Raw genomic sequence first — 26,676 nt, 5'->3', positions numbered from 1 at the left:
CTCTTCTCTTTCTCCTCCTCCTTTCTTTCTCCTCCTCCTCCTCTTTCACCTCCTCCTACTTCTTCTTCTCCTTTTCTCCTCCTCTTTTCCTCCACTCTGCAAACCCTCCTCTCTTCTAGCACTGATGATGTTGCCTATTTGGGTCATGAAACATCTGCAAGAAAACCACCAGGCTCAGAGAGCATCAAGGACCCCACAGTCCTCCTCATTCTCCTTCAACCCCTCTAGCACTGATGATGGAACATAGCTGGGTCATAAAACTATGGAACATAGCTGGGTCATGAAATGTCTGCAAGAAAACCACCAAGCTCACAGTGCACCAAATACCACATAGTCCTCCTCCTCCTCCTCCTCCTCCCACTTATTCTTTGGGAATCCTGTGGGAGATGTGAGACAGAGCCTCCATCTTCACTTGATCTTCAGGCGATCCTAAAGGACCGAAGTTTGCCCTCTGCTGAAGCTCCTCTGCCTGCCTCAGCGTAAGCTTCTCCTCCCTGGGGGCCACCAGTGGGTCCAGTAGCTCCTTGAACTTCAGGGTGTTCCTGTGGGAGGGAGAAAGAAAGAGATGGGGCAACAATGGCTTCCAAGGGGTTGAGGCACACGTCGCTGGGGGCAGGAGCTGGCCAGAATACACCTGTTATCAGTTAAGTTGGAAACTTAAGGAGAAACTAGTCAAAGAGCCGAGGTGGTGCAGCAGTTAGAGTGCAGTACTGCAGGCCACTTGAGCTGACTGTGTTCAGCAGGTCAGCGGTTCAAATCTCACCGGCTCAAGGTTGACTCAGCCTTCCACCCTTCCGGGGTAGGTAAAATGAGGACCCAGATTGTGGGGGGCAATGTAAATATATATATATATATACATTGCTTACTGGTGTACACCGCTTAGAGAGTGCTTGCACTTAAAGCGGTATATAAATCTCATAAATAAATAAATAAATAGAGAAGCAACCTGGAACGAAGGAGGAAATTTCCTAACAGTGGAACAACTTGCCTCCAGAAGTTGTGAATGCTCCAACACTGGAAGTTTTTAAGTACAGAGGATTGGCCAACCATTTGTCTGAAATGGTACAGGGTTCCTTGCCTGAGCAGGGGGTTGGACTAGATGACCTCCCAGGTGCCTCCCAACTCTTGTTATTCTACATTCTACCCCCACGTATCTTTTTTGTACGTAGTTGACTTCTACGTGTCACTTCGTAGACTAGGTTCTACCCAGTACAAAATCTTCCCCACCCCTTTGTATCTCCCCGTTAAGGCAGAGGTGGGGAACGACGGCCCTTTTATGATTCGGAGACTTCAACTCTCAGAATTCCTGAGCCCTCCATGCTGGTTCAGGAATTCTGGGAGTTGAAGTCCACAAAGTCACAAAGCGGCCGTCGTTCCCCACCTCTGCCTTACGGGGAGATATATAGGAAAGACCCTGTCAAGGGTCCTCTCTTGAATCTGGGTCAGCGGAATTGGGAGGGGTTGAGGAAAGAACCCACGACAGAGACATTCACACACACACACACACACACACACAACCACACCTCTCTCTCTTGGACTGCATGATGTAGGTCCGTTCTCGCTTGACCTTCTCCAGGTGGGACCTCACAGCCATTTTCTGCCCGGCTTCATCCTGTCAGAAGAGAAAGTCCAAGGATTAGTCACCCGTGGCCACCCATGGGTGCAAAGAACAGCCGTCTCTAGGAAGGAGGCATCCGGGTCCGTTGGCCGTGGTCCTGCTCCAAGGTGTGGGGAAAATCAGTTCTTAAAGGAGTGGGATTTTTAATCGGTTCCACTTCATAAAGAGAGAGATAAGGCTAAAGGTTTGCTATCTTATAGATTTGCTGTGGGGAATGTTTTGTCTTTGGGGGTCTGAATTCCCCAAGATCATGAAATGACTGCAGGGAAAACACCAAGCTGAGAGAGCACCAAGGACTCCACAACCACCACCACCTTCCTCCTCCTCCTCCGCCTCCTCCTCCTAGCACTGATGATGTTTTCTAGTTAGGTCATGAAATGTCTGCAAGAAAACAACCAAGCTAAGAAACACCAAGGACCCCACACTCCTCCTCCTCCTCCTCTTCACAAACCCCACTCCCTTCTAGCACTGATGATGTTCCCTAGTTGGGTCATGAAACGTCTGCAAGAAAACCACCCAGCTCAGAGAGCACCAAGGACCCCACAGTTCTTCCCCTTCCCTTTCCTTCCTTGCTTCCTTCCTTCCTTCCTTCCTTCCTTCCTTCCTTCCTTCCTTCCTTCCTTCCTTCCTTCCTTCCTTCTTTCTTTCCTCTTCTCCTTCTCCTTTCCACTCCCTTCTAGCACTGATGGTGTTCCCTAGTTGGGTCATGAAACGTCTGCAAGAAAGCCACCCAGCTCAGAGAGCACCAAGGATCCCACAGTTCTTCTCCTTCACTCCCTCCCTCCCTCCCTCCCTCCCTCCCTTCCTTCCTTCCTTCCTTCCTCTTCTCCTTCTCCTTCTCCTTCTCCTTTCCACTTCCTTCTAGCACTGATGGTGTTCCCTAGTTGGGTCATGAAACGTCTGCAAGAAAGCCACCCAATTCAGAAAGCACTAGGGACTCCACAGTTCTTCTCCTTCCTTCCTTCCTTCCTTCCTTCCTTCCTTCCTTCCTTCCTTCCTTCCTTCCTTCCTTCCTTCCTTCCTTCCTTCCTTCCTTCTCCTTCTCCTCCTTCCCACTCCCTTCTAGCACTGATGATGTTCCCTAATTGGGTCATGAAACATCTGCAAGAAAACCACCAGGCTCAGAGAGCACCAAGGACCCCACAATTCCACCCTCAGCTACAAATATTCCCTTCTATTAGTAATTAACTAACTTCTTGGGTATGCTAGCAATACTGCAGACACACACACACACACACACACACACACACACACGGCCCAAACACGCTGAGCAAATTCCCCGCTGTAAAGTCTTCTCTTAAGCTCTGAAGACCTCGGATTCTTTTCCTCCCTTCTTCCCCCCCTCCCCAGAGTTAATTTTTATCACCTCCATAATTTGGTCCCGTGGGGAAATCCATACCTGGCCTTCGGAGGTTGGCGATGCCCAGGGCCCTCGGTCTGCTGGACCATCTCCCAGGAGATCCTCCTTGGACCTGCGACGTTTGGCTATGGAGAGCCGTTCCTGGAACTGAAGAGACGAAAGCTTTTCTCTCCATGTTGCTTTCAGCATGTTTTAGGGGCGTAATAGTATTCCTAGGGGGCAGCTGATGCCATCCCCAAAGCTTCTGTAAACAGAGCCCCCCCCCCGGCACCCCAATCCTCTAGACCAGTAGTTCTCCACCTGTGGGTCGGGACCCCATTTGGGGTCGAACGACCATTTCACGGGGGTCGCCAAACAACGCAGTCCACCATTTTCCCCCCCTTTTCCTTAGCTGTGCTACTCCCTTTTATTCTATTGGCTTTTGAAAGCCAATAGAATAGACTCTCTTGAATAGAGTCTAATTCTATTGGCTTTCAAAAGCCAATAGGAATTGTCCAGGCTGTCTCTGCCCTGCTGAGCCTGCCAAAAGTCCCATTCTGCAAACGGGGCTGCACCCGTTGAGTAGTCCTCGACTTACGACCGGTTGAGTAGTCCTCGACTTACGACCGGTTGGGGGTCGCGGCATTAAAAAGGTTGAGAACCACTGACTTAATAGATCATAGAATAACAGAGTTGGAAGGGACCTCAGTCCAACCCCCTGCCCAGGCAGGAAACCCTATACCCTTTCACACAAAGGGCTGTCTAGTCTCTTCTTAAAAACTTCCAGTGTTGGAGCATTCACCGCTTCTGGAGGCAGGCTGTTCCACTGGTTAATTGTTCTCACTGTCAGGAAATTTCTCTTTATTTCCAGGTTTCTTCTCTCCTGGATTAGTTTCCATCCGTTGCTTCTTGTCCTGCCTTCAGGGGCTTTGGGGAATCTGTCACAGAAAAGAGGAGGTTGATTCATCGTCCAAAGCATCCGAGGGCAGGAGAAGAAGCAACGAAGCAACGGACGGAAGCTGCTCAGAGAGAGAGAGAGACCCAACTTGGAAATAAGGGGCATTTCCTGACAGTGAGAACAATCAATCAATCACTGGACCAGCCAGCCTCCTGGGGTTGTGGGTGCTCCATCCCCGGAGAGTTTCAGGAAAAGAATGGAGCATCATTTATCCTGGATGTATGAGGACTCATTCCTGGAGCAGGGGGTTGGACTAGAAGACCTCCAAGGTCCCTTCCAGCACGGTGATTCTATAATTCTAGAAAGAAGGGAGGGAGGGAGAAAGAAGGAAGGGAGGGAGGGAGGGAGGGAGAAAAGATGAGAGAGAGAGAGAAAGAGAAGGAAGGAATAGGAAGAAGAAAACGGAAGGAGGGAGAGTGAAGGAAGGGAGGGAGGGAGGAAGTGATGGAATGGGAAATATGGAAGGGGGGAAGGAAGGGAAGAAGGGAAGAAGGGAGGGGGAGGATTGGAAGAAGAAGAAAACAGGAAGGAAGAAAAGGAAGGAAGGAAGAAAAGGACAGGGAAGGAGGAAAGATGGGAGAGAGGGGGCAAGGAAAGAAGGAATAGGAAGAAGAAAATGGAGGGAGGGTGAAGGAAAGAAGGAAGGAAGGAAGGAAGGAAGTGACAGGGAAGGGGGAAAGATGGGAGGGAGGAAAGGAAGAAAGGAAGAGAAGATGGGAGGGGAAGGATTGGAAGAAGAAAACAGGAAGGAAGGAAAGAAGGAAAGGAAAGGACAGAAGGAGGAAAGATGGGAGGGAGAGGGAAGGAAGGAATAGGAAGAGGAAAACGGAGGGAGGGAGGGAGAGGGAAGGAAGGAAGGAAGGGAATGAGGAAGTGACGGAAGGGGGAAAGATTGAAGGGAGGGAAGAAAGGAAGGAAGGGAAGAAGGGAGGGGGAGGAATAGAAAGAAGAAAACAGGAAGGAAGGAAAGAAGGAAGGAAGGAAGGAAGGAAGGAAGGAAGGAAGGGAGATGAATAGGGGGAAGTTCATCAGACAGAGACCCAGCTTGGAAGGAAGAGGCATTTCCTGACGAGAACAATCATTCCGTGGAAATTGTGGCAGCTGCTCCAACTCTGGAAGCTTTTAAGATCTCCGGCCTTGGGCAATGGGGGTTGGACTAGAAGACCTCCAGGATCCCTTCCAGCGCTAGAATTCTGAGAAATGCCACTCAGTTGGGCCAGAGGCACCCCAGTTCCCGAGGAGAAGGGGGGAGGAGAGGATAAGGTCCCCAGGGTCCCAGGGGGCTGGGGGGGGCCCCAGAGGATGCTCACCCGCAGGGTCTGCCTCTCCTTATCCCGCTGGTGCCGGCGCTCGCCCTTGGCCCTCGCTTCTGCCAGCCGCTGCAGTGCCTCGCTTCTTGCCTGGGGGGTCAGCCAGATGAAGGCCTTCTCCCGGCTGGGGGGGCGAGGGGGGGGCAGGAGCTGGGGGGGTGAAGGAAAGACGGTTCAGGAGAGGCAGGGGAGACCCAGAAGGCCCTAAGAAATGGTATAGATAGGATTTCCTACCTGAGCAGGGGGCTGGACTTGATGACCTCCAAGGTCCCTTCCAACTTTATTATTATTATTATTATGGATCATCGCACAGTCAGCCAGATGCTCAGACTGGATTTGGCATTTTGTCTACCTATCGAGTCCTTACCCAGGACCCGGGATAGGCGGATGTGGATGTTTGAGGGTATTACTGATCTCGTTGCAGGATGGAAGCAGTTCCTAGTAAGGCTGCCTTTTGCAATTGACTAATAGCGAATTTGTCAATGCCAATGGTGTTCAAGTGGTGCTCCAGGTGTTTTGGGATTGCACCCAAGGAGCCTATGACTATTGGTACTACCCTTGCTTGCTTTTGCCACAGTCTTTCTATTTCTATTTGTAGGTCTTTGTATTTTGTTATCTTCTCCAGTTCTTTCTCTTCTATTCTGCTATCTCCAGGCACTGCCACGTCCACTATCCAGACTTTTTTGTCTTTCTTATCGACAATTGTTAAGTCTGGGGTGTTATGTTGCAGGTGCTTGTCTGTTTGAATTCTGAAGTCCCAGAGCAGTTTAATTTTATCATTTTCTATGACTTTCTCTATTTTATGATCCCACCAGTTTTTGCTTACAGGCAAATGATATTTTTTGCAGATCTTCCAATGCACCATTGTTGCTACTTTGTCATGCCGCTGCTTGTAATCAGTCTGTGCAATCTTCTTGCAACAGCTTACCAAGTGGTCCACTGTTTCTTCAGCTTCTTTGCATAGGCGGCACTTACTGTCTGTTGCTGTCTTCTCAATTTTGACTTTGTATGCATTTGTCCTTAAGGCTTGGTCTTGTGCAGCCAGAATTAGTCCCTCGGTCTCTTTCTTCAATTTTCCTGCTCTTAGCCATTGCCAGCTTTCCCAGCTATTTTTTTCATGTATTGGCCATGTAGTGCTTTGTCTTCCCATGCCTCTATTCTGTTCTTCATTTGGTCTTTCTTGTAGGCCAGTTTGGTCTCTCCAGTAGTTAGTAAGCCTTCCTGATATACTAATTTCAGTGCATCTTCATCATTGTTCTTCAGATATTCTTCCAAAGCCATTTTTTCTTCTTCAACCATCTGATGTACTTGTAGCATTCCACGCCCACCTATTTGCCTTGGTAGATAAAGTCTATCAATGTCACTGCGTGGATGAAGGGCATGATTCATTGTCATTATTTTTCTGGTCTGCCTATCCATTGCTTTTAGTTCTGCTTGAGTCCAGTCCACTATTCCAGCTGTGTACCTAATGACTGGGATTGCCCAGGTGTTGATTGCCTTTATGGTATTTCCTCCATTGAGTTTGGACTTTAAGATCTTCTTCACTCTCTTGATGTATTCACCTCTAATCTTTTTCTTGACTTCAGTGTGCTTGATGTTGTCAGCTTGAAGGATACCCAAGTATTTGTAGTACTCTTCCTCATCCAGACTCTTAATGTTATTTTCGTGGGGCATCTTGATTCCTTCAGTTTTCACTATTTTTCCTTGTTTTGATAGTAAGTGTGGCACATTTGTCCAAGCCAAACTCCATTACAATATCTTGGCTATATATACGGACAGTGTTGAGCAGCGATTCTATTTCAGATGATGTTTTTCCATACAGCTTCAGATCATCCATGTAAAGGAGGTGGGATAGTCTGGCAGATGTTTTTAATGTTTGATAGCCATGTCCTGGAGTTATTCAGTATTGTTGACAGAGGAAACAGTGCAATAACAAATAGTAATGGTGATAATGAATCTCCTTGAAATATTCCTCTCTTGATATTAACCTCTCCCAGCCTCTCACCATTGATCTGCAACTGTGTCTTCCATTGTGCCATCGATCTTTGCACAAATTTTTCTGATGTTTCTACTGACTCCTGTTATTTCTAGGCACTTGATTATCCAATCATGTGGCAGAGAGTCAAATTCCTTTTTGTAGTCAATCCATGCCACATTCAGGTTGGTCTTCCTTCTCTTGCAGTTTTCCAAGATCATTTTGTCTATTAGGAGTTGATCTTTTGTTCCTCTGCTATTTGGGCGGTTTCCTTTCTGCTCAGGTGAAAAGAGATTGCTTTCAACTAGATGCTGTTGCACTGCATCAGCTACTACACCAGTTAGTAATTTGAAAGTTGTTGGTAAGCAGGTAATTGGCCTGTAGTTCCCTGGTGTTGCCCCTGTTGCTGGATTTTTCATTATTAGTAGGTTTCCCAGTTGTTTATCCACTTTTCATTTCTCCTCCTTGTATTATATATTATCATTTTACGCATCGCACAGTCAGCCAGTTTTCAGAACCCTGGATTTGGCATTTTGTCTACCTATCGAGTCCTGACCCAGGACCCTGGATAGGCAGATGTGGATGCTTGATGGTATTACCGATATCATCGCAGGATGGAAGCAGTTCCTAGTAAGGCCACCTTTTGCAATTGACTAATAGCGAATTTGTCAATGCCAATGGTGTTCAAGTGGTGCTCCAGTTGTTTTGGGCTTGCACCCAAGGAGCCTATGACTATTGGTACTACCCTTGCTTGCTTTTGCCACAGTCTTTCTATTTCTATTTGTAGGTCTTTGTATATTTTGTTATCTTCTCCAGTTCTTTCTCGTCTATTCTGTTGTCTCCAGGCACTGCCACGTCCACTATCCAGATTTTTTTGTCTTTCTTATCGACAATTGTTAAGTCTGGGGTTTTATGTTGCAGGTGCTTGTCTGTTTGAATTCTGAAGTCCCAGAGCAGTTTAATTTTATCACTTTCTATGACTTTCTCTATTTTATGATCCCACCAGTTTTTGCTTACAGGCAAATGATATTTTTTGCAGATCTTCCAATGCACCATTGTTGCTACTTTGTCATGCCGCTGCTTGTAATCAGTCTGTTCAATCTTCTTGCAACAGCTTACCAAGTGGTCCACTGTTTCTTCAGCTTCTTTGCATAGGCGGCACTTACTGTCTGTTGCTGTCTTCTCAATTTTGACTTTATATGCATTTGTCCTTAAGGCTTGGTCTTGTGCAGCCAGAATTAGTCCCTTGGTCTCTTTCTTCAATTTCCTGCTCTTAGCCATTGCCAGGTCTTCTTATTATCTGCTTTTCCCACTATTTTTTTTCATGTATGGCCATGTAGTGTCTTTGTCTTCCCATGCCTCTATTCTGTTGTTCATTTGGTCTTTCTTGTAGGCCAGTTTGGTCTCTCCAGTAGTTAGTAAGCCTTCCTGATATACTAATTTCAGTGCATCTTCATCATTGTTCTTCAGATATTCTTCCAAAGTCATTTTTTCTTCTTCAACCATCTGATGTACTTGTAGCATTCCACGCCCACCTATTTGCCTTGGTAGATAAAGTCTATCACTGTCACTGCGTGGATGAAGGGCCTGATTCATTGTCATTATTTTTCTGGTCTGCCTATCCATTGCTTTTAGTTCTGCTTGAGTCCAGTCCACTATTCCAGCTGTGTACCTAATGACTGGGATTGCCCAGGTGTTGATTGCCTTTATTGTATTTCCTCCATTGAGTTTGGACTTTAAGATCTTCTTCACTCTCTTGATGTATTCACTTCTAATCTTTTTCTTGACTTCAGTGTGCTTGATGTTGTCAGCTTGAAGAATACCCAAGTATTTGTAGTACTCTTCCTCATCCAGACTCTTAATGTTATTTTCGTGGGCATCTTGATTCCTTCAGTTTTCACTATTTTTCCTTGTTTGATAGTAAGTGTGGCACATTTGTCCAAGCCAAACTCCATTACAATATCTTGGCTATATATACTGACAGTGTTGAGCAGCGATTCTATTTCAGATGATGTTTTTCCATACAGCTTCAGATCATCCATGTAAAGGAGGTGGGATAGTCTAGCAGATGTTTTTGATGTTTGATAGCCATTTCCTGAGTTATTCAGTATTGTTGACAGAGGAAACAGTGCAATAACAAATAGTAATGGTGATAATGAATCTCCTTGAAATATCCCTCTCTTGATATTAACCTCTCCCAGCTTCTCACCATTGATCTGCAACTGTGTCTTCCATTGTGCCATCGATCTTTGCACCAATTTTCTGATGTTTCTACTGACTCCTGTTATTTCTAGGCACTTTATTATCCAATCATGTGGCAGAGAGTCAATGCCTTTTTGTAGTCAATCCATGCCACATTCAGGTTGGTCTTCCTTCTCTTGCAGTTTTCCAAGATCATTTTGTCTATTAGGAGTTGATCTTTTGTTCCTCTGCTATTGGGGTGGTTTCCTTTCTGCTCAGGTTGAAAGAGATTGTTTTCAACTAGATGCTGTTGTACTGCATCAGCTACCACACCAGTTAGTAATTTGAAAATTGTTGGTAAGCAGGTAATTGGCCTGTAGTTGCCTGGTGTTGCCCCTTTGCTGATTTTTCCATTATTAGGTAGGTTTTCCGTTTTACCACTTTCAAATTTCTCCTCCTTGTTATTAATTATATTATCCTTCATCGCCCAGTCAGGCCAGATGTTCAAGCCGATTTGGCATTTTGTCTTCCCCCTATCGAGTCCTTAAACCCAGGACCTGCGATAGCATATTTGGATTGTTTGATGGTATTACAGATATCGTCGCAGGATGGAAGCATTCCTAATAAGGCCGCCTTTTGCAATTGACTAATAGCGAATTTGTCAATGCCAATGGTGTTCAAGTGGTGCTCCAGTTGTTTTGGGATTGCACCCAAGGAGCCTATGACTATTGGTACTACCCTTGCTTGCTTTTGCCACAGTCTTTCTATTTCTATTTGTAGGTCTTTGTATTTTGTTATCTTCTCCAGTTCTTTCTCTTCTATTCTGCTATCTCCAGGCACTGCCACGTCCACTATCCAGACTTTTTTGTCTTTCTTATCGACAATTGTTAAGTCTGGGGTGTTATGTTGCAGGTGCTTGTCTGTTTGAATTCTGAAGTCCCAGAGCAGTTTAATTTTATCATTTCTATGACTTTCTCTATTTTATGATCCCACCAGTTTTTGCTTACAGGCAAATGATATTTTTTGCAGATCTTCCAATGCACCATTGTTGCTACTTTGTCATGCCGCTGCTTGTAGTCAGTCTGTGCAAATCTTCTTGCAACAGCTTACCAAGTGGTCCACTATTTCTTCAGCTTCTTTGCATAGGCGGCACTTACTGTCTGTTGCTGTCTTCTCAATTTTGACTTTGTATGCATTTGTCCTTAAGGCTTGGTCTTGTGCAGCCAGAATTAGTCCCTCGGTCTCTTTCTTCAATTTTCCTGCTCTTAGCCATTGCCATGTTTTATTATTATCTGCTTTCCCAGCTATTTTTTTCATGTATTGGCCATGTAGTTCTTTGTCTTCCCATGCCTCTATTCTGTTCTTCATTTGGTCTTTCTTGTAGGCCAGTTTGGTCTCTCCAGTATTTAGTAAGCCTTCCTGATATACTAATTTCAGTGCATCTTCATCATTGTTCTTCAGATATTCTTCCAAAGCCATTTTTTCTTCTTCAACCATCTGATGTACTTGTAGCATTCCACGCCACCTATTTGCCTTGGTAGATAAAGTCTATCAATGTCACTGCGTGGATGAAGGGCATGATTCATTGTCATTATTTTTCTGGTCTGCCTATCCATTGCTTTTTGTTCTGCTTGAGTCCAGTCCACTATTCCAGCTGTGTACCTCATGACTGGGATTGCCCAGGTGTTGATTGCCTTTATGGTATTTTCCTCCATGAGTTTGGATTTTAAGATCTCTTCATCTCTTGATGGTATTTCACTTCTAATCTTTTCTTGACTTCAGTGTGCTTGTGTGTCAGCTTGAAGAGACCCAAGTATTTGTAGTACTCTTCCTCGTCCATATCTTAATGTTATTTTCGTGGGGCATCTTGATTCCTTCAGTTTTCACTATTTTTCCTTGTTTGATAGTATGGTGGCACATTTGTCCTAACCAAAGTCCAGGACAAGCGTGGCTAATATATCACTTACATTGGGATTGAGCAGCGCTGTCTATTTCAGATATGTTTTTCCATACATCTTCATATCTCCATATGAGAGGAGGTGGGATAGTCTGGCAGATGTTTTTGATGTTGATAGCCATGTCCTGAGTTATTCAGTATTGTTGACAGAGGAAACAATGCAATAACAAATAGTAATGGTGATAATGAATCTCCTTGAAATATTCCTCTCTTGATATTAACCTCTCCCAGTTTCTCACCATTGATCTGCAACTGTGTCTTCCATTGTGCCATCGATCTTTGCACAAATTTTCTGATGTTTCTACTGACTCCTGTTATTTCTAGGCACTTTATTATCCAATCATGTGGCAGAGAGTCAAATGCCTTTTTGTGGTCAATCCATGCCACATTCAGGTTGGTCTTCTTCTCTTGCAGTTTTCCAAGATCATTTTGTCTATTAGGAGTTGATCTTTTGTTCCTCTGCTATTGGGGCGGTTTCCTTTCTGCTCAGGTGGAAAGAGATTGTTTTCAACTAGATGCTGTTGCACTGCATCAGCTACCAAACCAGTTAGTAATTTGAAAGTTGTTGGTAAGCAGTTAATTGGCCTGTAGTTCCTGGTGTTGCCCCTTTTGCTGGATTTTTCATTATTAGTAGGTTTTCCAGTTTGGTTACCACTTTTTCAATTTTCGTCCTCCTTGTTTATTATTATTATTATCATTCATCGCACAGTCGGCCAGATGTTCAGACTGGATTTGGCATTTTGTCTACCTATCGAGTCCTTACCCAGGACCTGGGATAGGCAGATGTGGATGTTTGATAGTATTACAGGTATCGTCGCAGGATGGAAGCAGTTCCTAACAAGGCCGCCTTTTGCAATTGACTAATAGCGAATTTCTCAATGCCAATGGTGTTCAAGTGGTGCTCCAGTTGTTTTGGGATTGCACCCAAGGAGCCTATACTATTGGTACTACCCTTGCTTGCTTTTGCCACAGTCTTTCTATTTCTATTTGTAGGTCTTTGTATTTTGTTATCTTCTCCAGTTCTTTCTCTTCTATTCTGCTATCTCCAGGCACTGCCACGTCCACTATCCAGACTTTTTTGTCTTTCTTATCGACAATTGTTAAGTCTGGGGTGTTATGTTGCAGGTGCTTGTCTGTTTGAATTCTGAAGTCCCAGAGCAGTTTAATTTTATCATTTTCTATGACTTTCTCTATTTTATGATCCCACCAGTTTTTGCTTACAGGCAAATGATATTTTTTGCAGATCTTCCAATGCACCATTGTTGCTACTTTGTCATGCCGCTGCTTGTAATCAGTCTGTGCAATCTTCTTGCAACAGCTTACCAAGTGGTCCACTGTTTCTTCAGCTTCTTTGCATAGGCGGCACTTACTGTCTGTTGCTGTCTTCTCAATTTTGACTTTGTATGCATTTGTCCTTAAGGCTTGGTCTTGTGCAGCCAGAATTAGTCCCTCGGTCTCTTTCTTCAATTTTCCTGCTCTTAGCCATTGCCAGGTTTTATTATTATCTGCTTTCCCAGCTATTTTTTTCATGTATTGGCCATGTAGTGCTTTGTCTTCCCATGCCTCTATTCTGTTCTTCATTTGGTCTTTCTTGTAGGCCAGTTTGGTCTCTCCAGTAGTTAGTAAGCCTTCCTGATATACTAATTTCAGTGCATCTTCATCATTGTTCTTCAGATATTCTTCCATAGTCATTTTTTCTTCTTCAACCATCTGATGTACTTGTAGCATTCCACGCCCACCTATTTGCCTTGGTAGATAAAGTCTATCAATGTCACTGCGTGGATGAAGGGCATGATTCATTGTCATTATTTTTCTGGTCTGCCTATCCATTGCTTTTAGTTCTGCTTGAGTCCAGTCCACTATTCCAGCTGTGTACCTAATGACTGGGATTGCCCAGGTGTTGATTGCCTTTATGGTATTTCCTCCATTGAGTTTGGATTTTAAGATCTTCTTCACTCTCTTGATGTATTCACTTCTAATCTTTTTCTTGACTTCAGTGTGCTTGATGTTGTCAGCTTGAAGGATACCCAAGTATTTGTAGTACTCTTCCTCGTCCAGACTCTTAATGTTATTTTCGTGGGGCATCTTGATTCCTTCAGTTTTCACTATTTTTCCTTGTTTGATAGTAAGTGTGGCACATTTGTCCAAGCCAAACTCCATTACAATATCTTGGCTATATATACGGACAGTGTTGAGCAGCGATTCTATTTCAGATGATGTTTTTCCATACAGCTTCAGATCATCCATATAAAGGAGGTGGGATAGTCTGGCAGATGTTTTTGATGTTTGATAGCCATGTCCTGAGTTATTCAGTATTGTTGACAGAGGAAACAGTGCAATAACAATAGTAATGGTGATAATGAATCTCCTTGAAATATTCCTCTCTTGATATTAACCTCTCCCAGCTTCTCACCATTGATCTGCAACTGTGTCTTCCATTGTGCCATCGATCTTTGCACAAATTTTCTGATGTTTCTACTGACTCCTGTTATTTCTAGGCACTTTATTATCCAGTCATGTGGCAGAGAGTCAAATGCCTTTTTGTAGTCAATCCATGCCACATTCAGGTTGGTCTTCCTTCTCTTGCAGTTTTCCAAGATCATTTTGTCTATTAGGAGTTGATCTTTTGTTCCTCTGCTATTGGGGCGGTTTCCTTTCTGCTCAGGTGGAAAGAGATTGTTTTCAACTAGATGCTGTTGCACTGCATCAGCTACTACACCAGTTAGTAATTTGAAAGTTGTTGGTAAGCAGGTAATTGGCCTGTAGTTACCTGGTGTTGCCCCTTTTGCTGGATTTTTCATTATTAGGTAGGTTTTCCCAGTTGTTATCCACTTTTCAATTTCTCCTCCTTGTTATTATTATTATTATCATTCATCGCACAGTCAGCCAGATGTTCAGCCTGGATTTGGCATTTTGTCTACCTATCGAGTCCTTACCCAGGACCTGGGATAGGCAGATGTGGATGTTTGATAGTATTACAGGTATCGTCGCAGGATGGAAGCAGTTCCTAATAAGGCCGCCTTTTGCAATTGACTAATAGCAAATTTGTCAATGCCAATGGTGTTCAAGTGGTGCTCCAGTTGTTTTGGGATTGCGCCCAAGGAGCCTATGACTATTGGTACTACCCTTGCTTGCTTTTGCCACAGTCTTTCTATTTCTATTTGTAGGTCTTTGTATTTTGTTATCTTCTCCAGTTCTTTCTCTTCTATTCTGCTGTCTCCAGGCACTGCCACGTCCACTATCCAGACTTTTTTGTCTTTCTTATCGACAATTGTTAAGTCTGGGGTGTTATGTTGCAGGTGCTTGTCTGTTTGAATTCTGAAGTCCCAGAGCAGTTTAATTTTATCATTTTCTATGACTTTCTCTATTTTATGATCCCACCAGTTTTTGCTTACAGGCAAATGATATTTTTTGCAGATCTTCCAATGCACCATTGTTGCTACTTTGTCATGCCGCTGCTTGTAATCAGTCTGTGCAATCTTCTTGCAACAGCTTACCAAGTGGTCCACTGTTTCTTCAGCTTCTTTGCATAGGCGGCACTTACTGTCTGTTGCTGTCTTCTCAATTTTGACTTTGTATGCATTTGTCCTTAAGGCTTGGTCTTGTGCAGCCAGAATTAGTCCCTCGGTCTCTTTCTTCAATTTTCCTGCTCTTAGCCATTGCCAGGTCTTATTATTATCTGCTTTCCCAGCTATTTTTTTCATGTATTGGCCATGTAGTGCTTTGTCTTCCCATGCCTCTATTCTGTTCTTCATTTGGTCTTTCTTGTAGGCCAGTTTGGTCTCTCCAGTAGTCAGTAAGCCTTCCTGATATACTAATTTCAGTGCATCTTCATCATTGTTCTTCAGATATTCTTCCAAAGCCATTTTTTCTTCTTCAACCATCTGATGTACTTGTAGCATTCCACGCCCACCTATTTGCCTTGGTAGATAAAGTCTATCAATGTCACTGCGTGGATGAAGGGCATGATTCATTGTCATTATTTTTCTGGTCTGCCTATCCATTGCTTTTAGTTCTGCTTGAGTCCAGTCCACTATTCCAGCTGTGTACCTGATGACTGGGATTGCCCAGGTGTTGATTGCCTTTATGGTATTTCCTCCATTGAGTTTGGATTTTAAGATCTTCTTCACTCTCTTGCTGGATTTTTCATTATTAGGTAGGTTTTCCCAGTTGTTAGCCACTTTTCAATTTCTCCTCCTTGTAGTATATTGTTGAATTGCTTGGCAATGAGTGGGTGTATAACAGTTAGATGTTTCAACCAAAACCCATGCAGTTCATCTTCACCTGGTGCTGACCAATTTTTGATTTTCTTTGCTCTTTTTTCTACCATTTTTGTTGTTATTACTAGTTCTTTCATTTCAACTTCTGTTTTATTTGCATCCACCTCTTTTAACCAAGCTGCATCCTTGTTGTATTTCTTTGGGTTATCCCATATCTGCTTCCAGAATTGCACTGTTTCTTCCTTGTCAGGTACTGACTGATTCCTTGCAGTTTCTCCATTGATGGATTGGTAGAAACGTTTCTGATTGGATTGAAATTAGTTACCTGGTGTTGCCCCTTTTGCTGGATTTTTCATTATTAGGTAGGTTTTCCCAGTTGTTATCCACTTTTCAATTTCTCCTCCTTGTTATTATTATTATTATTATTATTATTATTATTATTATTATTATTATTATTATTATTATGGATCATCGCACAGTCAGCCAGATGTTCAGACTGGATTTGGCATTTTGTCTATCTATCGAGTCCTTACCCAGGACCTGGGATAGGCAGATGTGGATGTTTGATTATTATTATTATTATTATTATTATTATTAACAATGGCAGCAGCAAGGGGGTGGGATGGGTGGGGGCTCTTTGATTCATGTTTACACTACAGGTGTCCACGATCAATCTACAGAGAAGAAATACCTGCTGTTATATTATAGAGAAGCTTCCGGGCAACCTATGGACAGAGATGTTTGTAAACTTCTCGGTCCTCATCTCCAGTTTACCACCGTGGGCCACCTTCATTCTTTAACATTAAAATTTAAAGCTGAAATAGAGTTATCCCCACCTCTGTCCTGGTTTAATACATCTCGGCTAAATGATAGATCTTACCCAAGATGGTGAAGGAGGATGGGCCACGTCGAAAGAGGTCTCTCTGGAAATGCCCATGTTGAACGAGCTAGGCTCCCACATCATCTCGATGGACTTTCCAGAGCTGGAGGGAGAGAGCAAAGTCATAGCTCTGGTCTCTGTGGTCTTCTGCTCCCAGAGTCCTTCCAGTCTTTTGTTCTCATCTTCACGCTCAAGGCCTGCCAAGTTCAGCAGGCCCTTCTCACAAGTCAAGAGTTGCCTTGGTTGAGTTCCTTCAGCCGGCAAAGTTCCTGCCTCCCTCCATTCCTGAAAAAGTTGGTTCTCCTCCATCCCTTGAAGCTGAAGAGGCCCCAGTTCTTGGTCCTTCCATGATTTTAGGTTCCTTCCTTCTTGGAGCTTCAACATCCCATGCTGCTCATGAAAATGTTGGTCTACTTGCTGGGTCATTTCTGCCTTCTGATCCTGAGGTAATTTTTCCTGTTTTGTGGGAAATTCCTGGCTCTGGGAAGAAGTGGCTTCTGCTTGGATGTTTAATGGTCCTCGGGAAATAGGTCTATGTTCAGTGGCCCTCTCTTTATCCAAGGAAGGTAGACCTTCCACTGTTTTTGCTCTCTCATGCTGGAACGCCGGAGTCCTTGATAATGATTGAGGGTCAAGAGATTTGGATTTTGTCATTACGGGTTCTTGCTTATTTGAGAGGTGGTCCTCTTGAGGCTCTGTAACCATTGGTTGTTTCTCTCTCACTTTCCCTTCAAGATTAAGGGACTCCTGAAGGTCCAAAGTCTTCGCTTCCCTTTTTTCCAGAGACTGAAGAAAAGGAGGATCTGTCGCCACTGGCACCACAACTGATTTTGTTGACAAGTCTTCTTGCCGTTGGACCATCGATGGTGCCTTCTGCATTGGTGACTCCATGTTTCTTGCTGACTCCCTTTTTACTCCCAGTATCTGGTCAAGTCCTTGGCTTTGGGGAGACTGAAGAGACTGCTGTTGCATCTTAGAAGCTTCCGAGAAGTCTCCCGGTGGTGGCGGCTGCGGAGATGTTGCTGCACTCCATTTCTGATGCTCGAGAACTTGAGAACCTATATTTATTTGGGGTTCAGCTAGTATTTGCTGCTGTGATTGACTGGAACCTTTAGCAGCATGGGGACAAATGGCCTTGCCATCTTTCAGTTCCTGTGGTGGTCTGAGGGTATTTAATTCATTATGCAATCTCCCTAATTCCTGAAGAAATTTAATACCAAACTGTGGAATGTCACAAGGCGGAACAATCTTGGGTATATTGTCCTGTGGAACTATGTTGAGCGCATCTCTTTGTTCCTGAAGAGGTTCCTGGTTTGTTTGTAGAGAGATCTGGGATTTTGTGGAGTCCATCTCCATTTTCTGAGTCTCCCTTGGGCAGTTGGGCTGTCCTGTAGATTCCCCAATGCTTTCAACATTTTCTATCTCCTGATGTTGAAGAATCTCAGGCTTACTCATCTCCTGGATTTTTTGTGGCGTTGATTCCTCAGATCTCCTCTCTACATGCAAGCTGTCCTCTTCCTTTTGAACATCCTGGATCTGAGGAGCAAGTCTACTTATTTGTTCCTCATATCCAAATGTCTTGGACTTCCTCAGCAGGTTCCTCAGAAGAGGAGGACTTTGTAAATTTCTTAGTCCTGGAGATCTGGATTCTGTCTGCACATGCTGATCGGTACAAAGAGGCTCCTTCAAACTCTGGGAAATAATAACCTGAAGTTGAGGAGCTTCCAATTCTCTGTATTTCTTAGAGCAGAACATCTGGATATCCTCCATTTTCTGGAAAGTCATGATTTCTGTCTCAAGCTTCAGTAGCTCTTCGGAGTTTTGAGTTTCCAACTCCACGTGCTCGGTTTTCTGGCTGGCACAAGGATTTTCTTCCTGTTGGACAATCTTATCTTTTGAAATAAGGTCCTCAAGTGGTTGAGTTTTGGAGTAATCCAACGGAGTCCTACATTTCCATTGTTCATCCTGGAGATCTCTTTGTGGTTGAGACAGATTGGCTGAAGGCATCTCCCGGGGGTTAGAACAATCCAACTCTCCCAGGAGTGACTGTGAAGAGCAGGCTTGGAGTTCTCTAAGGTCAAGAGACTTTGATTTTCCCAGGGTCCACCAGACTGACAGAGCTCCTTTCTCTGTAGACATTAAGGACACTTGAGTTATGGATTCCACTTGTTTTTCAAGTTCAATAGTTTCTGATATCACTGAGTGTTTGTCAGTTTGAAGAACATCTGGATGGCTTAAACCTCTGCATCCAAAATACTCTGGGTTGTTTTGTAGATTCCCTTGCATCTGCAGAGAAATAGGCTCCATCCTCTGTGGAATTCCTGGGGAATGAAGAACTTCCGTTCCTTCCTTTCTTTGGAGCTGCTGGACCTGATCATCCTCAGGATTTATGGTCGCTGGCTTATTTTGGCCAAGTTTTTCCTGAGATTGTGACTCCTTCAGTTCCTTTTGTGTAGAACATCTGCCCTCTTTCTCCTGCAAAGACGTATTCATCCCCTGTGACGATGTTTGGCTGTCAAGGATTTGAGGACATTCCTTCACATTTTCTTGAGATTGGGCAATGTCTGGTCTTCTCAACCCCTGAAGGAGGACAACGTTTGCTTTGGGCAGTTCTAAAGATTTCGATTTCCTGAACATATCTGCCAGAGGGTAAAAGATATCTTGGATAAGGAAAGACTGAGGCGATCTTTGGAGGATTCCTCGCATTTCAAGGTGACTATCTTCTACCCCAAGTTCACAGTTCTCTGCTTCATGGTGTCCTTGGAGGCAAAGTGTCTTGGAGTTCATGGTCTTTTGGAGTTTGGACCTCTGGGGCTGAAGCATAAGTGTTTCTCCGAGTTCCTGGGCCTGCAAGGAATATGGGTCCATCTCAGGAAGTTCTAATGTTTGCGTCGATGAACTCTGGAGGGAAGGACTCTCAGAAGCTGATTCATAAGATTGTAGTAGTTGTGGGGTGACTTGTTGACTCTTTTCTTGAGATGAAATGGTTAGGGAATCTATCTCTTTCTGGTGTTTCTCTGGGAGGTCTTCCTGAACCTTCAAGACTTCGGTTGTTGGACTTTGAAAAGATTCTTTCTTTGGGGGTTCTTGAATCTTCAAAATTTGAAGCTCGCCCAAGTCAAAAGACTTTGATTTCTCCAGTGGTTTTTCTAAGGACAGGACAACTTTGATCTTGCTGTGCTCCTCAGAAGCTTCAAGAATGGGAGAGTCCTCCTGCTTGACTCCTTTCAATGTCTCACCATTTGCTGGTTCCTTTGAGTGAAGAACCTGGGATCCATTCAGAAGGCCACAATGTTCTGCATCTGTTTTCAACCTCTGGAGTTGTACGGATGGGGATGAGGGGTCTAGGGAGTCCAGGTTCCCAAGGGTAATCGGAGCTTGATGGACATGTGAGTGAATCCCTTTGCATGAATCACCTAGCTTGGACCGATCTTCTTGTACCAGGCACTCCAAATCCTTGGGCTTCCTGGGAATAAGATGCTTTTGCATCACTGGGGATCCTTCTCTACCATGAACATCTCCTTTTGAAGATTCCTCAAGTGTGACAAGCTCCCTCTCCTTCAGCAGATGGACCTCAAAGTCCTGAGGACTTCTTTCGGGACCTTGACTTGATTTTGCTTTCTCCTGAGTCAGAAACTGAAATGCATCTGAGACAGAAAGTGCAGGACTAATGGACTCTACTTGAGGGACAATTTCATGAGGCTGGGAAGGTTCTGGATCTATGCATTCCTGGGACTGAAGATGGCCATCTGTTTTCCTACTTCCTTCGACTTGGAAGAACGCCTTCTGTGGTTGAGGAGCCTCTAGTTTCTGCAGTTTCTTAGCCAAAGGCACAGTTTGATTCCTTGGGTGTTGTGCCTCTGACTCTGTCTGTGGCCCTTCTTGTCTTTGCATCCCTGGTACGTAAGAACTGGACTCCTGAGGTTGAGGAGAAACATTATGTAATATTCTGTGATGAGCTAACTCCAAAACCCACCACAGAAGAGGCGGTGTCTCTGGGCTACTACGTTTTGCATGCTGAAGGCACTCTGCTTTTCCTTCTGGACCAGGCTGAGATGTTAAGGCACCGATGTTCTTTCCATGTGGTCTCACGTTTTCTGGTTTCTCCAGTTCTTCTAGAATTTTGTCACTCTGGGCTTGTGGAGGTTCTAGATTTCTGAGCTCTTGAAGCTCCAGCGTCTGAACTTCCTTTGACTCCCCCAGCAGATGCGGCATTGGAATGGAATCCAGAATCTGGGTATAAACAGACTTTCCCACCTGGATTTGAGTGATCGCCTGCTCCCCTAGATCCCTTGGGAGATACACCTGTGGAATTCCATAATTTTGGATTTCTTGGAATTCTTGTTCCATTTGTAGCCTTTCTGATGGTGGGACCATCTCTAATTGTGACCCCTCCTCTACGTGACAAGCCTGGAGATCCTGCTGAGATCTTGATGGGGTGGCCTCTGAGCAGCTCATGCGTAAAGCCTGTGACTTGAGCAGCTCAAGCGATTTTGCCTTTATTTCTGAGGCCCTTCCCAACACAGGGGAAGGTTCAAAGCTTCTACTTTTCTCAGGATGAAGAAGTGTTTCCAGAGACTTTGTTTTGGAAGGCAAAGAGTTGCGTTGATCTTCCAGTTCTTGAGTGGCCAGTTCTGGATTCTTTATCAGTTCCACAACTTGTTTCAGCGTTTCAGAAGAGTCTGGCTTTTCTTGCGAAGTTATCCAGGTTTGAGATGATCCCATCTCTCTTATTTCTTGGTCCATTAATGCTTCTCTATCACTCAGGAAAGGAGAGACGATCGTCCTGGGCCCAGCTTCTTGAGATTGAGGAATTTCTGAATTGTTTATTTGGGGGGACTGTGACAATTGAGAATATCTGGGCAGGATTCTCCCAGTCTGAAAGGTTCCCCTCTTGGATTCAACTGAAGGAGACCCAACTTCTTGGAGGTCCTGAGGAGGAATGACATCTAGATCTCTACATGTTTGTTGTGTAGAAGATTCCCGTTCCACATTGGATCTTCTCCACCCTGGTGATTCCTTCAGCTCCTGAGCTTCTCTGTCACATGATGTCCTCAACTCAAAAGATTTTGACTTCAGACCCACAACTCCCCACAGAAGAGGAGGAGAGTCTAGACTTCTGTGTTCCTGGTGTTGAGGGACAAATCTCTCTTTTTGCAACACCTCTTCTTGAATCTGGACTTCTCCCAGACTTTCTTTGGTGGGGGGCTGTGTGCCAGTCAGGTCTTCCTGTAGGAAGGATCCTGAATGCTTCAGCAATTCTAACTCCCTCTGTGAAATCTTTTCTCCCTGAAGTTTTTGTAGTCTGCTCTGTGGAGCTTCATGGGATGAAGGAGTCTCCAGTTCCCCTGTTTCTCCTGGACGTATCTCGCCAAGGTTTACTTGTCCTACTGTCATTTCCAGAAGAACCTCTGATGTTGTCTCTCCCCGATGCTGAAACTCCTGAGAATCAGTTTGTGTGCATTTCTCTACTAGGACAACTTTTTCTGTTTGGGTCTGCAGCATCACTTCCTGGTAATTCACATCCTGGAGAGAAAGGATGTTGGACTTCTGGAGTTTCTGGTGCTCCATTTCCACCAGCGATCCTTCCTCCCGTTGAACCAGCAACACTGCCTTCATTTCCTGGGGGAGTCGAAGGATGGGCAGTTCCTTCGTAGTCGTTCTCTGGATTGCAGCTTGTCCTAGCTGGGGGCCTAGAAGAAGACATGGCTTCGCTTGTTCAAACGACTTTGCCTTCTGCCACAAGACGCTCCACAGAAGAGGTGGACTTTCCGAACTTCTGAAATCCTGGGACACGGAAAGGCCTTCTTGCCTTTCTGAAGCCAACTTCTGGGGCTGAAGTGCCAGGGATTCTCTCAAGGTAAGAACTGGCCATTCCAGTTGAGCTTTCTGGGACCGGAGAATTTCTCTACCGATTCCTTCTGTCGCTCCTGAGCTATGAAGCTCTTCCGATTGACCCACATCTTGCACTCTTGAGCTCTCTTCCAACTGTAGAGACTTTGTGTTCCTTGCCAAACCAATTTGGAACTCTGATCTGCTCAGACCTGTCTGAAGCTTCTGAGCAAGTACAGGGTCTGTGTCCATCTGATTTTGTGCTTGAGGGCGGGACAATCGTACCTCCTTTGATGGAACTTCTTGCTTCTGAAAATCCAACTTCTCTTCCACCGTAGATGTCTCGGACATTCTGGACAATGGTCCTGGTATCTGAAGAACTTCTTCTTGACATTTTGGAATGCTTGGGTGCTGGAGAACCTCTACCGAATCGGGTAACTTCAAAACTTCTCTTTCTGAGATGTCCTGAGTTTTCATCTTTTCCCATTCCTGATGTTGAGGGTCTTGAGGATATCTATTATCTAGTGAAATCTCTAATGAACTCTTAGATTCATTGGCCCTCGTCTGCAATAGCTCTTGAGGTTCAGGCGAGTTTGATTTTTTGAGAGGAGACCCCTGACAATGACTGAATTCTAGCAGGACCTTCTGTTCCTGATGACACACATCTTCAGAAGATCTCTTCATTTCTCCAATATGAAGAGTTGGTGATCCTCCATGGAGATTGCTGATCGGGTCAAGTTCCTCCCAGTCCTGGAGCGGAGGCATTTGCGTGCCTTGGGTGTGGAAAGTTTTTTCATCCCGGCCATCTTGTGAGTCCATCTCTTTTTGAGGTTCTTGCTTCCCTTGAAGAGAAACGTGAGGTTTCGAGGTTATCACTTTCATCTTAGTATCTGTTTGAATAACGTCTGTTTTACTCTGTAGAACATTCTGGAGGCTACTTTGTTGAGAATGTACATTTTCCATCTGTGTTTTGGGGGAAGGAGCTCTCTGCGGCTTCTCTGATAATAGTTGGAGGGATCTTTCCGAGTCTCTTGATGCTTGGAAGAACAGATTCTTCTGTATTACTTCTAAGCACCCCAAAGACTTTGATCTCTTTAGTATCTCTCTCTGAGGATGCAAGTTGTTTACATTCAGTCCATGGAATGGACCTTCTTGAGAACTTCCTTCCTGAATATTACATTCCCTTTTCTCAGGAAGAGTCTGGTCCATGTCAGGAGTTAGTAAAGCCTGGGAGATCTCTAGATCATTCACTCCTTGGTGTCCACATGGTTTCCAAGGTTGAGAAATCTTTTCTTTCTTCCACAAAGATCCTGTGCAATCGAGAATCTCCTGTTGCTTAGATGTGGTCTGAAGACCATCAATTTCTCCTTTACTGGTAGCTTCACATTCCTTCTTGTCTGAGAGCTCTGGAATTTTTTGAGGTTCATGAGATACTTCCTTTGGGAGACTGAGAACTTCTGGATCGCTCTGGTGTTCATTTTGCTTTGGGGAGAATTCAAGATGTCCAGGACTAACCAGCTTCTGGTTACCTTCTCCCTTCCTAGATAGGGTTTCCAGATGTTTCTTTTCCTGGGCACCAGTAGACTGCAAATCCTTCACCTCTTGAACATTTGGCTCTTCCTGGAAACCCTTGAGAACTTGATGTGATGTTGACGGTCCCTGAAGCCAACATGACTTCTGCTCTGGTTGTCTCTCAGCCTGAAATACATTAGCATCCATCTGTACAGAATCTTGGAGCCTGAGGTCTTCTCCTCTGGCATTTGTCCTTTGTTGAAGACCAGGTTCTTCTAACCAGCTCTGTGGAGAGAGTCCTGGGCCTTCCAGCTGTGACTCCACTTTCTCCTGGACTGGAAAATTTCCCAAGGTGGTCCAGAACTGCTTCTTGACTTCACTCTTGTTCACTTCTCGGGCAGTCTCTGAAAACTCCCTCTGCAGCATGGATTTCATTGAGAAGGCGTTGGGGTCTGGGGCCTCCATGGGAGGAGAAAAGATGTTTCGATCCATCACCAAAGCGTCCTGCAAAACAAACACACAGATTCTTAAATAGACTTATTTATTTTGTGGATGTTCTTATTGTTTTTATTATGCTTTCATGAAGCGTTTGAATTGCTTTATAATTTTGGAATTGCGAGCTGCCCAGAGTTCCTTGGTTAAGTTGGGCAGCTATGGAAATTGAATCAATAAATACATCCCATTTTCCTTTTCTATGGAGCAATTTCTATGGGACACTGATGATATTCCCTAGTAGGGTAAGGAAACGTCTACAAGAAAACCACTCAGCTCAGTGAGCACCAAGGACCCCACAATTCTCCTCCTCCCCCCCCCTCCTCCTCCTCCTCCTCCTCTTCAAAAAACCCCACTACCTTCTAGCACCGATGATGTTCCCTAGTTGGGTCATGAAACGTCTGCAAGAAAACAGCCTAGCTCAAATCTTAGCCATTTCTGCTAAATTTGACACTTTAAGCATCCATTCTTCTATAGTAGGCAAGGATCACTCACAAGAAAGATATATTTCGGTTTGGAGAAGATGGATAAATTATATTCAGAATAAATATGGGACTAAAAAGTTTCATTTAGCATATGAGTGAATTTTAGAGTATTATTATGATATTATTATTATTTTTAGTATTAGTATTGTTTAACAATTTCGAGATTGTATTGTTTAATAATTAGGACATTAATTTGTTTATGTTTTCGTTATTATTATGTTTATTTTTAATTTGTTTATATTTATGTTAAAGGGGAGTTAAAGTGCATTATGGACTTGGTTATTTATATAGTTGGTTAATGTTAGTTAGATTATGATTGTCATATTTGTACCCTGTACTCAGCTCTGGGAAGTTGGGGGGGGGGGTTTGTGTGGGTTATATTGTAATTTTTATAAAACTTTTTAATAAAAAAAAAAAGAAAACAGCCTAGCTCAAAGAGCACCAATGACTCTGCAACCATCCTCTTCCTCCTCCTCCTCCCCCCCTCCTCCTCCTCCCCCCTCCCTTTCCTCCCTGAAAACCCCACTTCCTTCTAACACTGATGATGTTCCCTAATAGGGTCAGGAAACGTCTTCAAGAAAAACCCACAAGCTCAGAGAGCACCAAGGACTCCCCATCAAGAGACACAACTGGGGCAGACAGAGACCCCTTATATAGATACTTATTTATCCAAATTTCTTTTTCTGACAAAGAATTAAAGAATTAAATTGGGAGACTAAGATGGCCATTTTGAGCTCATTCTGCTCTCTTCAGTTAGCCACACCCTTTATGGGATTCGAACCTGGGCAGTTTACATACGAGGCAGTGATTTAACCACCAAGCCACAGGCTCTCCTCCCTCTTTGCCAGCTGAGTCAAGGGAGTATATGCAGGAAGTTTTTCAGACGGCTTGGTGGTTAAATCATTGCCTCGTATGTAAACTGCCCAGGTTCGAATCCCATAAAGGGTGTGGCTAACTGAAGAGAGCAGAATGAGCTCGAAATGGCCATCTTAGTCTCCCAATTTAATTTTTTAATTCTTTGTCAGAAAAAGAAATTTGGATTTGTAATGTTTCGCAGTTGCGACTTGAGCCTGCTTAACGCCCCTAGTTGGGGGGCTGCAAGGCAAAAGAGATTGTAAAAAAACTGCAGTATAGCAGTTAAAAATGTCAAGGTCTAATCAATTAGACATCTGTCTGAAAAACTTCCTGCATACTTATTTATCTATTTGCACCCCGCCTTTATTTATTTTTGCAAATAACCACATGATTGCTCTTGGCTTGGGGAAGAAGCTGACCTGATCCCCCCAAAAAACTTTGCAGGATGAGACAATCGTCCATCCCTGCAACTAAAGTGATCTTAGCAGAAAAGTTGCTTGCATGAGTTTGCTTGGACAGGGCACTTAAAACTCTTGATCGGCGTGAATGAAGCATCTTGGTTCCTCACCCTTCTGCTGGTGGCTTCTGCTAACTTCTCGATGGTCCATCTCAGCTCCTCCAGCTGCTCCTGCTGCAGTGCCATGAGCCTGGTGACAGCACGATCCCACCTGGAAGGTCCTGGGCCAGCCTCGGTCGGCAAAGCTTCCTGGGCCAGCCTCGGCCGTGGGTGGACAAGTTCATCTGGAGAGGTCTCTCCCCCATTACTTCCTGCAGGAGAGAAGAAGGTCATCACAAGAGTAGAGAAGGGACACATCTGGACCCGGAAGGGGTCTGCAGGTGTGTGTGGGGGCTCCTCTCCAGACCTATGTCCATCCATCCCTCATGATCTCAAGTGTCTGAGGAGCCCCAAGCCTGACACTAGATAGTGGCAACCAGGGAGGCCTCCTTCAGCAAGAATGTGGGGTTGGTTTCCAGAATAATGGGCTTGGAAGGGACCTTGGAGGTCTTCTAGTCCAACCCCCTGCTCAGGCAGGAGGCCCTATGCCATTCCAGATGAATGGC

General features: G+C 44.4%; 1 protein-coding gene across 1 annotated transcript; it reads right to left on the bottom strand.

Annotated features, from left to right (window-relative positions):
- Positions 1–361: 361 nt before the first annotated feature.
- On the bottom strand, positions 362–26,569 carry LOC120319329. The gene is made up of 6 exons (XM_039368081.1): positions 26,183–26,569; positions 16,439–24,286; positions 5,226–5,375; positions 3,018–3,125; positions 1,524–1,612; positions 362–542 (listed from the first exon to the last, which is right to left on the bottom strand). The coding sequence occupies exons 1-6, from the start codon at positions 26,489–26,491 to the stop codon at positions 362–364; spliced, it is 8,685 nt and encodes a 2,894-aa protein (XP_039224015.1). The 5' UTR covers positions 26,492–26,569.
- Between the last annotated feature and the right edge of the window lie 107 nt (positions 26,570–26,676).

Source organism: Crotalus tigris, unplaced genomic scaffold (assembly GCF_016545835.1).
Source record: "Crotalus tigris isolate CLP2741 ecotype Arizona unplaced genomic scaffold, ASM1654583v1 scf7180000020623.132173, whole genome shotgun sequence".
NCBI classification, from domain to species: domain Eukaryota; kingdom Metazoa; phylum Chordata; class Lepidosauria; order Squamata; family Viperidae; genus Crotalus; species Crotalus tigris.
Note: the sequence above shows the minus strand (reverse complement) of the source record. Positions and strands in the feature narration are given on the sequence as shown.

Bases quoted from the DNA above. Each gene is read 5' to 3' on its own strand.
- LOC120319329 (XM_039368081.1), bottom strand. From the start codon at position 26,491: ATGGATGGACATAGGTCTGGAGAGGAGCCCCCACACACACCTGCAGAC. The intron at 1,613-3,017 runs GTATGGATTTCC...CTCTTCTGACAG, and splicing joins CGCCAACCTCCGAAGGCCAG to GATGAAGCCGGGCAGAAAAT. The intron at 543-1,523 runs GTGTGGTTGTGT...TCCCTCCCACAG, and splicing joins ATGCAGTCCAAGAGAGAGAG to GAACACCCTGAAGTTCAAGG.